Genomic DNA, 13897 nt, shown 5'->3' with positions numbered 1-13897 from the left:
TCTAGCAAATGTCTTTGAATAATCAGCCAGGATCCCTCGACATGGCACCAGTGCTTTTGCGACATCAGTGCAGTTAGTCTTTCTTATGTCATGGGATACCCACTCTAATAGCTAACAGCCAAATGAGGCACAGTGCTATTATTTTTCCCGTCTAGAGGCAACAAGGTACTGTCGGTAGAAGAGTTTCTCATGATTAAAACAAATTAAAGGAAGTGTAGCAAATTTTCTAAAGTTGTTGTGAATGCCAGCAACTGCCTTGGTACTATACCATTCTTAAATGGGACAGTAGTTTTTTCCAAGGAAATTGAAAATGTGGTCTAATATTGTGTGTACACCTCTCCAAGAGCTTCCAAGACACTTCTGTTGATGTGTCTGCAAAGGACCTCCTGTGCTGATGGCTCTGAATGGGCTAGAACAGGGGACATTGTGCTTGGTAGGGTTTATGAAGGAAGAATCAAAGATTTCAGTCAGATGAGGTGAGGATTTATGGCAACACTACTGAAAGACAGGAAGTACAATGTGTGTGTAGTTACACAGACCTTTGGAGGACTGACCGTTAGCCTGACTTGACACTGGTCATCGATGGTACTGAAACAGATTTCTGTGGAAAACCCTTTAAGTAGTGTCTGCATCTAAAAGACCAGTGTTCGCAGGATGCGTCCACACTGGTCTAAGAACTAAGGTTATTTTCTACTATACACACAGAAGACAGCCATGCTTGAGTGCAGTACTTAAAGCTTTTTTTTTTTTTTTTTTTGATTTTTTTTTATCTTCTTGTCAGCTGGCATCTCATAATTGGTTTAGTACAAGGAGTCTTTCATGTTTAGTACAGCTTTTTCTCCTCTGTCTCTAAAATAAAGGTGGTCCGGCCGTACCAGACGATGTCCAATCCCATGAGTAAGTTGACAGTGCTCAACAGTATGCATTCTCATTTTATTCTGGCTGACAATGGTACTACTGGTAAATATGGAGCCGAGGTGAAACTTCGTAGACAGCTGGAAAAGCACATTTCACTTCAGAAGATAAATACGAGTGAGTAACATTCTGTTTGTATTCGTCTACAATTGCAATTATATCAAAGACACTATGAGTTTAACTAAGCAATAAGGTCTGTGTATCTTGGGGAGTAGTTCTACTGTCTAAAGTGGTGAACATGAGCTAACAAAAGCAAATAGTGCTGAATAAAGATAGTAAAATTTTATTTTAGAGCCTGGGCACAGCACAGATAGATGATTTTGTTTCCAATAAATTTCAAACAATGTTTGTCAAGGCTCTTCAGGTTTAGCTTAGGTCTTTGCTACCCTCAACTCCTTAAAACATTATACAGTTCTGTTCCCTACATTTTGTAAAGAGTGGAATTAGTAAAGGTAGAGAAAAGAGTGTCAAAAAGTAAGGAAGAGCTTTTTATGATACTTTGCAGATTGGATGAGAGGTGGTTGAAGTGTGTAGAGTTACATAAAATCCTGCATGACTGTAGGAGCAGTGACTGGACAACTCAAGCAACCCCAGACCTGTTGATATTAGAGGCAGAAAAAGCACCCCACAGAAGTGTTACTAAGTGTTTACAGTATATTTGTTAATTTGTCCCATGCCACTCTCAGCCACAGCCAGAGGGAGAGTATGTGGTTTAGTGGTCCTTTAACCTCATCCTTTACAATCATAATGATAAATTCCCCAACATGATTAGACTAAAGCCCCAGGTTTTCTCTGAAAAGTTTGTTGGGTTTTTTTTTCCTTTTATAAACTTAGACTCTCAGACATCAGATGGTAATGAATTACAAGCAGAGTCGATGATGTGAGCATAAACTAGCATGTTAGTCTTACTTTATAAAGTTTTCCATATGATGAGTATAGTCTGTGCGTAAATTAAAATGGTGTGCTACTTACACCTTTCAACACTATTGCATGAACAACACACACCAAAGACTTACTATTTTTATTATACCGGAGTACATATTGCTTTTTCTCAGAGAGCAGTGCGTAGGTGTGAACAAATGTGTGTGCATTCTAAGTGGTCTGTCCATGCCTGTGTGTTTCCCTAGCAGTTTGAGATAGTATGATCTAATCCTAAATTGACCAGTAACAAAAATTCACATTTTAAAATTACATATATGAAGTACTCAAACTGTAGGAAGCTGTGTCAGAAATAATAATCATTTTGAGAACATTTATAAGAAAAATGTGAGCTTTTGCAGTTTACAGCACAACGTTGTGTTGGAGAAATCTTTATTTTAAAAAATAAATTTCTTTAGATAGATTTAGCATAATTCAGTTTTGGACAAGAGGCTTATCTGCTGTCGTTGATGGATGAACCTTCACACTTTGATGGTTCAAGTCAAATTCTTGCCTGTCCTCTCCAAACACCTACAAAAAAATGAAGGATTTCTCTTCTCTGGTTTCTCTCTGCATCATTCTCCCCTCACCTACCAGGATTACCTGCTTTTATTCTCTCTTCCCTTTTCTATGAGGCACTCTATCTTCATTTAACCTCTTCCTTCAAAATCTCTCTCTTATAAACTAAAAACACTTGGGTCTCATAACACTTCTTCAAAATACTTACGTGAGAGAGCTGTTAAGAAGAAAGGTTGCTGGTAAGATTTGTATGTCTTGGTTCAGTTACATCCAGAATGCGTCTACCACATTTTGTTTTCCTTTGTTTTATAAGAAGGTTACTGAGTCCTGGTCGGCCTCTAGTTAATAGAAAGGTGACCATATGGATGAGAATAGTTACCACATGTCCTGTTGGGTCAGCCAAACAGATGGTCACTTTCAGGTGCCTTTCCTTACCCTCTTTTCTATCAGTGTAATGGAGATCCTTCACCCTCTCCATGCAGAGGCACCGGTGTAAGGGCATCTTCATCCAGACAGGAGTGTATGCGGCCATGCATGTGTGTCATTCCCATTTTCCAGTAGTAAGCATATAGGGTGGAGAAGAATACTGACAACATCAGACTTTTGTTTGCTGGAGAGCTGGGAAAAGGTACAATTTTTAGGTAATCACCAAACAAAGGAGCAGAGGGCTAGAAAACCAAACAAACAGTTGGTAACTTCTTATTTCACAGCCTATCCCTGGACAATAGTGCTGAAAGCAGATTTTATTCTTATTTTTAAGCCTGCCTGACTTTTACATGCTAGGCTTGTCATTTCATCTTATTTACATTCCTTTGCTTCAGCTATCTTTGTCCAGTGCAGTTCTCTCTTTTGAATATTAGGGATCACACACTATTCACAAAGGAAAATTTCAATCTTGTGCTCACATATTAAAGACAAACAAAACTGTATTCCCTTCAAATAGATTAGTACAGTGGCAGTCTCTTTTATAAAATTTAAGATTAAATCAGGTCATTAGGTATGCCAGATAATTCTGAAAGACTCGGCTAGTTTTATTCCAAATATGGCATCCCTCTGTGTCATTCAGCAATATCTAATTTCCTGCATGAGTGTACTATTAAATAATAATGATAAACAGTTTCCCTTATGCCCCTGTGAAGACTAGAGCATAGATTTCATTGATATTCTATTTTCACTTTATCTTTTTAGCTTTTACAGCTCCCATAGCTCTTATTTTGTCCACAGCAAATATTCACAATTAAAAAATGCTTTCCAGGCAAACAGAGAGTACAGTTGTATTTGTGGGTCAGTCTGAGTCTGCAGACTCAGGACAGAGTCACTCCATTGTGCATTTAGCTAGAGGTCAGTTTGATGGTTCAATGCCCAAGGCAGGTCTTCCTTATTTTCACAAGTGAAGACTATTCTAACACAGACCAGCAACCTCACAGTAAGCCACAAGATGTGTCAAATTCATGGTTTAGAAGTGCATCGTTTTGTAGTAAGAAATGCTGAAAGTAGGAAGAACTTTGCTAAAACTATTTCAATATCAAAAGGAAACATTCAAGGTTCATGCAGAACAAGCCTTTCCTTTCCTTTCCTTTCCTTTCCTTTCCTTTCCTTTCCTTTCCTTTCCTTTCCTTTCCTTTCCTTTCCTTTCCTTTCCTTTCCTTTCCTTTCCTTTCCTTTCCTTTCCTTTCCTTTCCTTTCCTTTCCTTTCCTTTCCTTTCCTTTCCTTTCCTCTCCTCTCCCCTCCCCTCCTCTCCTCCCCTTCCCTTCCCTTCCCTTCCCTTCCCTTCCCTTCCCTTCCCTTCCCTTCCCTTCCCTTCCCTTCCCTTCCCTTCCCTTCCCTTCTCTCTTCCCTTCCCTTCCCTTCCCTTCTCTTCCCTTCCCTTCCCTTCCCTTCCCTTCCCTTCCCTTCCCTTCCCTTCCCTTCCCTTCCCTTCCCTTCCCTTCCCTTCCTTTACTTTTTCCTTTTTCCTTTCCTCCTGTTTGCATTAAGGCCTTCAGTTCATGTGGTATAGATGTTGCTACTAACTGAACTGTTACTTCTAACTGAAATATTCTTAAATACTTAAAAAGCTTACAACATGATTGCTATCACTCCCATCTGAAATGTCTTCTTTCCTTCATATGAATAATCTTACCAGAGCAGTGGAGAAAGACAAGGACAGAAATCGTTTTTTTTACTTGAGATGATCATGTGTAGCCTTTACAAAAGTTTTTAATTTGAATGAAAAAGATTGTGAATTAATTAGGAATGTTTCAAGTTTTTCTTTAGAAGGACATGTATAACCATCTGTCAGCAGAATCAGAATCTAGACTTGGTGCATAGTGTAGCATAGCATAGCATAACAAACAAAACTAAACAAAACTCTGGGTATTTTGCCCAAGAATCACTCTGCACTGCTCAGTCAGTTCCACGCACCAAAGCATATTGGTATTTCTTACAAAGATTACCTTAAGCTCTGTAACCACCTTGTGATATTCTTACTCTTCTTTTGATAAGTACACACCTGGAAGAATTATATTCTTGACCATGTAGGATTTAATGTAGAATATTACTGTTCACTATCAATCTGCAGTGTTCTTAATTTAAACATGCTGTTTGGTGCCAAAGGTTTGCTCTACCTCTACAATATGCTCCTTGAAAACAGACAGACCACAGGCATCGGTTCCTTTGTTCCTTGTATTTAATCTTTCTTCTTTATAGTGTTAGTGGATATAGTTGAGTTTTGGTAGGCCTATAAGAAAAAGTTGCCTCTGAGTAAGGAATTGATTAAGTAGAATGATTGGGTAGAGAAAGCAATTTGGACAGGGTAATATGTCGACAGTATCTGTTCATGTGACCCGTGGACTTCCCTTTGTCATCCTATGCCTGAGAATATATGAAGGGGGCTGGGACGGCAAAGGGACGTTCAACTGTCATCACTGGCATCTTCTCTGACCATTGCACCATCATCAAATGCATTAGAATTGTCATTTGCTTCAGATTTTTCCTTCATATTCTGTGCAACCCTAGACGCATTGTCATAACTACATAGCTTGAAAGATGTAGGTACAGACTTCTTTCTAGGAGAGGAAGACGGCTGTAAGTTTTAAGTTCTGTGAAATCTGCGTAAAACTCATAAGTGTTTGAACCTTGATTCATTTCAGATTTTGATAGAGATTGGAAACTTGGGGCTTTTCATCAAAAGCATCATGATGTTGGTGGATCAGGAACTGGTGACAAACATACTGCAGAAAGGGCTGAGAAAGAGCATGCTCTTAAAAATTGTCCGTGAAGCAGAGATAAATACGCAGTTGATTGAGTGCAAGTGGGTTCATAAATTCTTCTCACGGACTTGACTTTCAATAGATAAGTTTATGGAAAACATATGTGGTTTCGTATGACTGATATACAAATAAACCAACACAGGTAGTTTAAGCTCTGTAATATTTGGATGTTTTAGATTTATTGAATTCACTACAAAAATCAGAACAAAGACATAAAACTAAGAATGAGAAATTATTATCCTTTTTAGCAAAATTTGTGCTGTTCTGTATTTCAGCTGTTATAGTTTTCTAGAACAGGTGAGAAAAGGATCATTTTCTGAGATTATATAGTGTCAAATATGTTGAAAAATATGCCAAATATAGAATCATAGAATCATAGAATGGTTAGGGTTGGAAAGGACCTCAAGATCATCTAGTTCCAACCCCCCTGCCATGGACAGGGACACCTCTCACTAAACCATCCAACACAAGGCTTCATCCAACCTGGCCTTGAACACCGCCAGTGATGGAGCACTCACAACCTCCCTGGGCAACCGATTCCAGTGTCTCACCATTCTAACACAAAAGAATTTCCTCCTTATATCCAATCTAAATTTCCCCTGTTTAAGTTTTAACCCATTACCCCTTGTCCTGTCACTACAGTCCCTGACAAAGAGTCCCTCCTCAGCATCCCTATAGGCCCCCTTCAGGTACTGGAAGGCTGCTATGAGGTCTCCACGCAGCCTTCTCTTCTCCAGGCTGAACAGCCCCAACTTTCTCAGCCTGTCTTCATACGGGAGGTGCTCCAGTCCCCTGATCATCCTCGTGGCCCTCCTCTGGACTTGTTCCAGCAGTTCCATGTCCTTTTTATGTTGAGGACACCAGAACTGCACACAATACTCCAGGTGAGGTCTCACAAGAGCAGAGTAGAGGGGCAGGATCACCTCCTTCGACCTGCTGGTCACGCTCCTTTTGATGCAGCCCAGGATATGGTTGGCTTTCTGGGTTGCGAGCGCACACTGCTGGCTCATGTTCATTTTCTCATCGACCAGCACCCCCAAGTCCTTCTCTGCAGGGGCACTCTGAATCTCTTCTTTGCCCAACCTGTAGCTTTTCATAAAACTGGACAAAATAAAATTCATAATAGTAAATTTTTTAATGGGGTTGGGAAACATGAAAAGGAGAAAGGAAATTATAGCAGGTGAAATTCAATGAGTCTATGGTAGACAACAAGTAAAATAGTAAATTGAAACCCAAAAATAAGTTCCATGGTCGTGAGCTGTTTCATTCTGTCACACACAATCCTTTAAATTTGAGAAAAAGCAAATATTCTTAGAAGCTGTTGCACTGACTTACCAGATCACTGGTTTCTCTAAATATGGGGCATGTAATGAAGCCTCCAAACAAATGGAAATTCTACTTAATTTATGAAAATAGAAAACTGTTGTTCAGAAAAAGGTAGAATGAGTTCAGGCTCCTTCTTAAAAAAAAATAAAATTCCATCATTTTCTCTGCTCTTATTATTGAACAGTCCTTTCAGTGATTAAAGTAAATATCTGTCTCATCTTTGTCAAATCTGGAATAGTAGCAACTGTTCTGTCTGGAGAAAAAAATGGAGATAAGGGGTGAAGAAAAGGGAGAGCTGACTGTCAGAAGTGCAGCTATGTGAAAGTAAGTTTGAGCTGGTTATGGCATCTCCATCATCCTGTGAAGGCAAGCTGCATTCCCCTTTTTCCAGTCATGTTCACTTAGTAGTTACTAGTGTAATTGTTCTGGTGGTAATTTACTAGAGCTGTGATTTGCTATAGATCCGTGGTAGAATCATAGAATAGTTAGGGTTGGAAAGGACCTCAAGATCATCTAGTTCCAACCCCCCTGCCATGGGCAGGGACACCTCACACTAAACCATCCCACACAAGGCTTCATCCAACCTGGTACATGCAGTTGATCAAATCTCTTTGATGTTGGTATTGATATTTTAGCCAAAATTGTTTCATACACATCAGGAGGTGTTTCCAAAAGGGCCTGAAGGCTGAAAATAATAGAAATAATAGCCTGGAGAAAAAAAAAAAAAACAAACCAACAAAAAAACAAGAAACAAACAACAGAAAAAAAAATCACCACACACCACACAACAGTCTGTAATGTTATTTCAGTGTAACCTAACAGGAAGGATCTGTATTGTGTCAGGATGTTCTCTGTTATTACTTAGCCCCTCTGAGGCAGCTGGGACATTAGGCAGTACCCCATAGATGTCCAGAGGTGATACTGGGCAAACTTTTTAAAGACTGCTGTGCATCCAAAACCGTTTTATATCTGTTTGAGCAGCACTTACCCTGTGGTTAGACACACTCTATTAACAACCAAAAAACAGTATCTGTTGACTCTGTATTACAGTAAGGCAAATATTAGTTCAGAAATTAAAAATTACATTCCTCGAACTTTTAAGTTCATGCTGGGGGGATTTTCGCTTATTAAAATTCCAGAGCATATTTCATTGTTTATTCATTCTGTGTAAATACTAGGATATCCAAGTGCTACACAAAATGTTTCCGAAAGCCACAGGGTTTATGTGGTGTGTTTCTTTCAGCCTGTGCTGATGCAACATGCTGTTGCATATTCTGCTAGGCCTATGAAATATAGCAATGACCTGGAAGTCGGGCTTTTAAGACAAGACTTCTTGAGCTAAGGGCTTTCTTTGGGTTTTTTAATTCCCAACTTCCAGCTTGTTTTTCCAGACGCATAAGCCTCATATTCTGCAAAAAAAAAATCAGAAAGATATACTATTTGCCTTGTTTCAAATATGAGTGATTAATTAATGCCCATTAGTTGATTTCCACTGAAAAATTGTAGTTTATCTGACATATTTCAGTTAAAATCAAGATCAGATTTTAGCAAAATGTAGTTCAAAACTGTCAAAAAGATCGTGAGCACATGCACATTCTTGTTGAGCTTCACAACACTTTGTCTTCCACTGGGAGTTAAGTGGGATTTTCTACTGAATGCTCCTGATAAACAATCATGAATTGTATCCTCATCTGTTGAGTAAGTAGCCTGTACGTGAGAAACACATAATCTGCTAGATGCAATTAAGGACTTGCTATACTGGCACCTGCTTAAGGATTAAAAGCTCACGTGTGCAGGGTGGCATTAGTGTTTCTAATCCTAGTTAGTAGAGTTGCATGTATGAATTCATAATTTCTTGAATTTTTTATTTATTTTTCATAAATATGGGATTCTAATGCTGCTCAGTTTTTTTTCAGTTGTTACACATCACAGATATTTGTAACAATCAATGAGAATCAAACTAAGGTGGTTAGGATTTACCGAATTAAAGTGAGGATCAAGATACCTATTGGTAATAGAGTTGTAGTAAATGTGTTCAGAATTCATTTGTGTTAAGATTAAATAAACCTCTGAAAACAAGTTTCAGGGCCAAGTTGCTAAAAACTTGTATTTTGAAGTTTCTAGTTTTGATTATCATATCATACAGTTCTGCGTGAAAGTGTATGAGGACTATCACGTCTGTAAGGGGAAGGATGATTACCTTCAGTATTCGAAAAGAAAACATATTCCATTTTGCTTTACAATGCTGGCCACTTGCCTTTACATTTATTGTTACAGTGACTAACGCTTAAACCAGATATCCACCAAGAACTGGGCCCTTAAGTGATAGACTAGGCTGCAACTAAAAGTGGGATTGTGTTATACCTCAGAGCAACAGAAGTACTTGCTGGCTAGCAAGAGCAGCAGTTTGTCATTGAGGAGAAAGGCACCAGCACAGGGCTAGCAAAGCAACCTTGAAACTCAGGGAGTTTTTAACTCCAGAGGCATGGGTAGCACAAAGTTCCTGAAGTCATATATGCAAAGGAAGCTATGATCCAGACTAAGCAGCACCTAGTTAGAAAAGCAAAGGTCAGAGAGAATAATTTCCTAATATCTTTGGGAAAACTTCCGTGTAATGGAACATCATTTTCCATCAGCTGGAACAGCATTTAAACCAAACAAAAACAAACAAACAAACAGACTAGGAAGGCAGAAAAATCTGGAAGAAACAAAGGTCCTCACTATGTAAAATCGCATGTGACAGGAAAAGCTTAAAATTTCCTGACTTTGCATGCAAATTAATTCTACTTCTGCACATGAAAGGATATAAAGATTTGAGTTTCAGGAAACCTACGGGGCATTTATGCTCAACAACCTGTGCAAAGTGGTCTATATACTGCGCAGCTGCAAACACTTGCAGGCACACTAAGATGTATATAGTTGTCAATTTCTATTTTTGGACTTCAATTTTATTACTCTATTGGTTGGCTCCTAAAAGAGCCTAGACTTTACCCCTTACAAAAGCCATTGTTCTAAGAGAATTTTTCCTGTATAGAGATAGCTGTTGCTCACAAATGGTAAACCTTTTGTAGGACATAATGCGAGTCAGAGGCCTAAAGCAAATCTAAAGCCTGTCATAGAAACTTTCTACAACTAGGAGTCCATTATCTCATTATCTCAGTTAAGCATGAGACAGCCTATGATGTAATAACTAGTGGAGAAACCTGCTAATTTGTGTACCCCACTGTCTGCAGTACATCTAGCATGAAGAATGTTTAGTAACCTGTTGACCTGTAGGGTGGTGCTGTGCAAAACTGTAGAGGGCCCTTGATCATGCAAATATACTTGATTTCATGATGAACTGATGAGTCATTCCAGCTCATTGTTGCCTTATGTATCCCTGTACACATCTGCGATAGTCTCACGATTTTTAGGAAGGGTGAGAATTCTGTTTCCACACTGCACAGATGAGCAGAAGGTTAGGCTGACTGCACATGCATTGTGCATAGGTTCATGGAAGCTTACTCTCCCCACCCTTTGGCACAGCTTGGGCTCACTGCGTTTGGCTGTGGTAACTCTGTCTTACATCCACCATAAGCCTTGAATTCTTCTGTTGCATCCTGCTTCTGGAGAACTCGTACAGCTGCATGCTGTGTGGGAAATGTGACAGATTTCCAGCTGTACACTGCTTCTGTACCCACCGCAATGCAGTACCTGCTCCACTGGGACAGCCACGGGCCCAGCATCCCAAACAAATCCACATAATAAACAAATTCTGCAGCCAGAATTTCCAGGTAGAAAATGAACGTAGGGGAACCCACTTGTCTGTCCTGATGAAGGAGAAGAGGTGGCCAGTGAGATACCAGCTTAGATACACCTACTGTCACCCAGTGTTAAGATGCAGAAATTAGAGACATTTCTGCCAAGGACAGTGAACTAGAGCCTTTTAGTTTTATTTGTGCTGATCTCAGGCGTGAACTTAGAAATAGTATGCAACATACCCGTATGTCCCAGTTACTCCTGTAAGCACACTAAAACCATGAGTAGTAAATGCATCCTGTAGTAAATGAGGCATTTTATTCACTTACTGGTCTATAAAAAAGTGGGTTACTCATGTTTAGCTCTCCATGAAAAGAATTACTAATAATTTATAAGACAGTTGTAGATTATTTATAAATATACTCACAATATAAAATATTCATGTTTTTCCAAGAACTGGGAAAGCAAAGTAGGGCTTCTGCAAAACATGGTAGATTTTTTAAAATCCCTTTTCACAGAGCAAAGACATTATGCAGGTTTGGTTTTTTTGCTTCCATTCCCAAATTCATTTCTTCTAGTTTGCTGTTTTGGCTTACATATTTGTGCACTACCCCTGTATCTGTGGGGAAATAGGATTATTTATTAACTTGAAGGCCTACAAGTTGCCACTGGTGCTCATCGGGACAAATATTCTGGTATGTATGTACTGTCCTGAAATCGCAATTGCCAGAAAGTCTCTCACTGGCTCTGTTGCTGGCCACAAAGGCAATAACACAGTAATGAAGCTCTAGGTTGACTGTGTAATTTTTTTCTGCAATATTGCAGTCTAATTTACAATATTGCACCAGCAATATCCATAGTAGCTGACAATGTGAAACACTTAAAATCTAGTCTTACCCTGCAAAGATCCGTGCTTATTGAAATGCTACAAATAGAAGTTAATTTTTTAGAAATTAAGATAATGATGAGACTCAGAGAAGTGATTTTAACTCCGAGGTCTTTGGTCCTGTTCACCTTCTTTTTGGATGAACCGTGATATGAAATGAAAATAAAAATGCTGCTTTGTCTGTATCCTATTAGTTATGTCATAAGATACTACCTGGCTTTTATTTTTTCATGTATTGGAAATGCTAAGATCTCAGTATGTGAGATGGAGATGTTATTAAATGAGAAAGTCATGTGAAAATTTGAGTGAAATGTTTCATACATACCTGCTCTTGAATACAAGCTGAATATTTCCTTTGAAAATCCAAGGAAAAAAATTATCTCTGGCTTACAAACTGTTTTCAATAACACAGAAAAAAATTCTGAGACCATTATGAGTAGGAAGATCTTTGATTTTGATATAAGACCTTTACCATCTTGAAACCTTTTAAAGCTTGGCACAAAGTTGACATCTTCTGGATGTGTGCTATGAGAAAGCAACCCCAGTACTGCAGTCCAGTTTTGCATCAGCATGGTTTTATCTCTGTCCTGGGTTCAGCAGTAGCAGTCATTTTTCTCCTTAGTAGCTGGTGCAGCGCTGTGGCTTTGACTTTCAGCCTGGGAACAGCACTGATAACACAACGATGTTTTTAGTTACTGCTCAAATGTTTAGTCTGACCAAGGACTTTGTGAGTCTCATGCTCTGCCAGGGAGGAGGGGAAGCTGGGAGGAAGAAGAGACAGGACACCTGACCCAAACTAGCCAAAGAGGTATTCCATACCACAGCACGTCATGCCTGGGATGTGACTGGGAGTTACCTGGAAGGGCACTCACTGCTTGGTCGGGCTCGGTTGGCTGGTGGTATTGTATTCTCTTCCCTTGTTATTTCCTTATCATTATTATTATTGGTGGTAGCAGTAGTGGTCTGTGTTGTACCTTAGTTACTACACTGTTCTTATCTCGACCCATGGGAGTTACATTCTTTCGATTCTCCCACCCATCTCTTCTGGAGCTGGGGGGAGGGAAGAAGGGGGACGGGCTGAGTGAGCAAGACTGAGTGGCTGACTAGTTTTTAAACCACGGCAATCTCGACATTGTTTCTTTTCTGACAGTCTCAACTCAAGCAAGAAACTGTTGTTATAATGATGATGTCCTTAACTTTGCAAGGAATGTATTACCTTTCAATTTAGCATCTCACCTCCTAGCCTGACATTCTCCTTCTGAATGAAGTTGCTGAAACAAGAGGCTCCCTGTGGGTAAATCAGACACTTCTAGTCCAATTTTTGCAGACTACTGTACACTGTGCATGCACAAGCTGAAACAGTGCTGTTGCGAAGAATTCATGACTCTTGCATTTCTAAGAGATCTAAAAGGAAAAAGTACATTGATTACCAGTTAAAGAAGTCCATCAGCTAGTGTCTTCCTAATCACTGAAGTTTTTCTACAGAATCATAAAATGGTTTGGGTTGGAAGGGACCCTCTGAGGTCATCTAGTCCAATGCCCTGCAAAGAGCAGGGACATCCTCCACTAGACCAGGTTGTCCAGAATTACCTCCAGCCTGGCCTTGAATGTCTCCAGTGATGAACATCTACCACCTCTCTGGGCAACCTGTTCTAGTACTTTATCACCCCCATTGTAAAGAAATTTTTCCTCATGTGCAGACTGAATCTCCCGTCTTTTAGTTTAAAACCATCACTTCTCATTCTGTCACAACAGGCACTGAGAAAAAAAATTCTCCCCATCTTTCCTGTAATCCTTTTTTAAGAGCTGAAAGGCTGCAATAAGGTCTCCCTGTAGCCTTCTTTTATCCAGGCTGAGCAACCCCAACTCTCTCAGTTTTTCCTCATAGAAGGGGCACTTCATCCTTCTGATAATTTCTGTGGCCCTTCTCTGGACCCTGTCGAGCAGGTCCATATCTGTCTTGTACTGAGAACTCCATATGGGGTCTTACTGGAGCAAACTAGATGGGCAGAGTCACCTACTTTGACCTGCTGGCCACACTCCTTTGGATGCAGCCCAAAATATGATTTCCCTTCTGGGCTGTGAGCACACACTGCCAGCTCATGTCCAATCCACCAGCACCCCCAAGTCCTTCTCCTCTGGGGTACTCTCAATCCCTTCATTCCCCAGCTGGCATTGATACTGGGGGGTTGCCCCAGCCAAGGTGCAGGACCCTGCACTTGACCTCGTCGACCCTCATGAGGTTCACATGGGCCCACGTCTTGAGCCTGCCCAAGTCCTGTTGGATAGCTTCCTGTCCCTTGGGCATGTCAACTGCACCACTCACCTTCATGTCGCCTGCAA

At 40.0% G+C, this 13897-nt stretch overlaps 1 protein-coding gene across 1 annotated transcript in view; it reads left to right on the top strand.

The window, feature by feature from the left end:
* TRPM3 (transient receptor potential cation channel subfamily M member 3) overlaps positions 1-13897 on the top strand; it is a 256280-nt gene that overhangs the window by 137741 nt on the left and 104642 nt on the right. Inside the window, exon 6 of the mRNA XM_065661504.1 lies at positions 861-1032. Within this exon, the coding sequence (XP_065517576.1) occupies positions 861-1032 (172 nt within the window). The remainder of the gene's footprint in view (positions 1-860; positions 1033-13897) is intronic.

This window comes from Lathamus discolor, chromosome Z (genome assembly GCF_037157495.1).
Source record: "Lathamus discolor isolate bLatDis1 chromosome Z, bLatDis1.hap1, whole genome shotgun sequence".
NCBI lineage: Eukaryota > Metazoa > Chordata > Aves > Psittaciformes > Psittacidae > Lathamus > Lathamus discolor.
The sequence above is the reverse complement of the archived record's forward strand: the minus strand, read 5'-3'. Positions and strand labels throughout refer to the sequence as shown.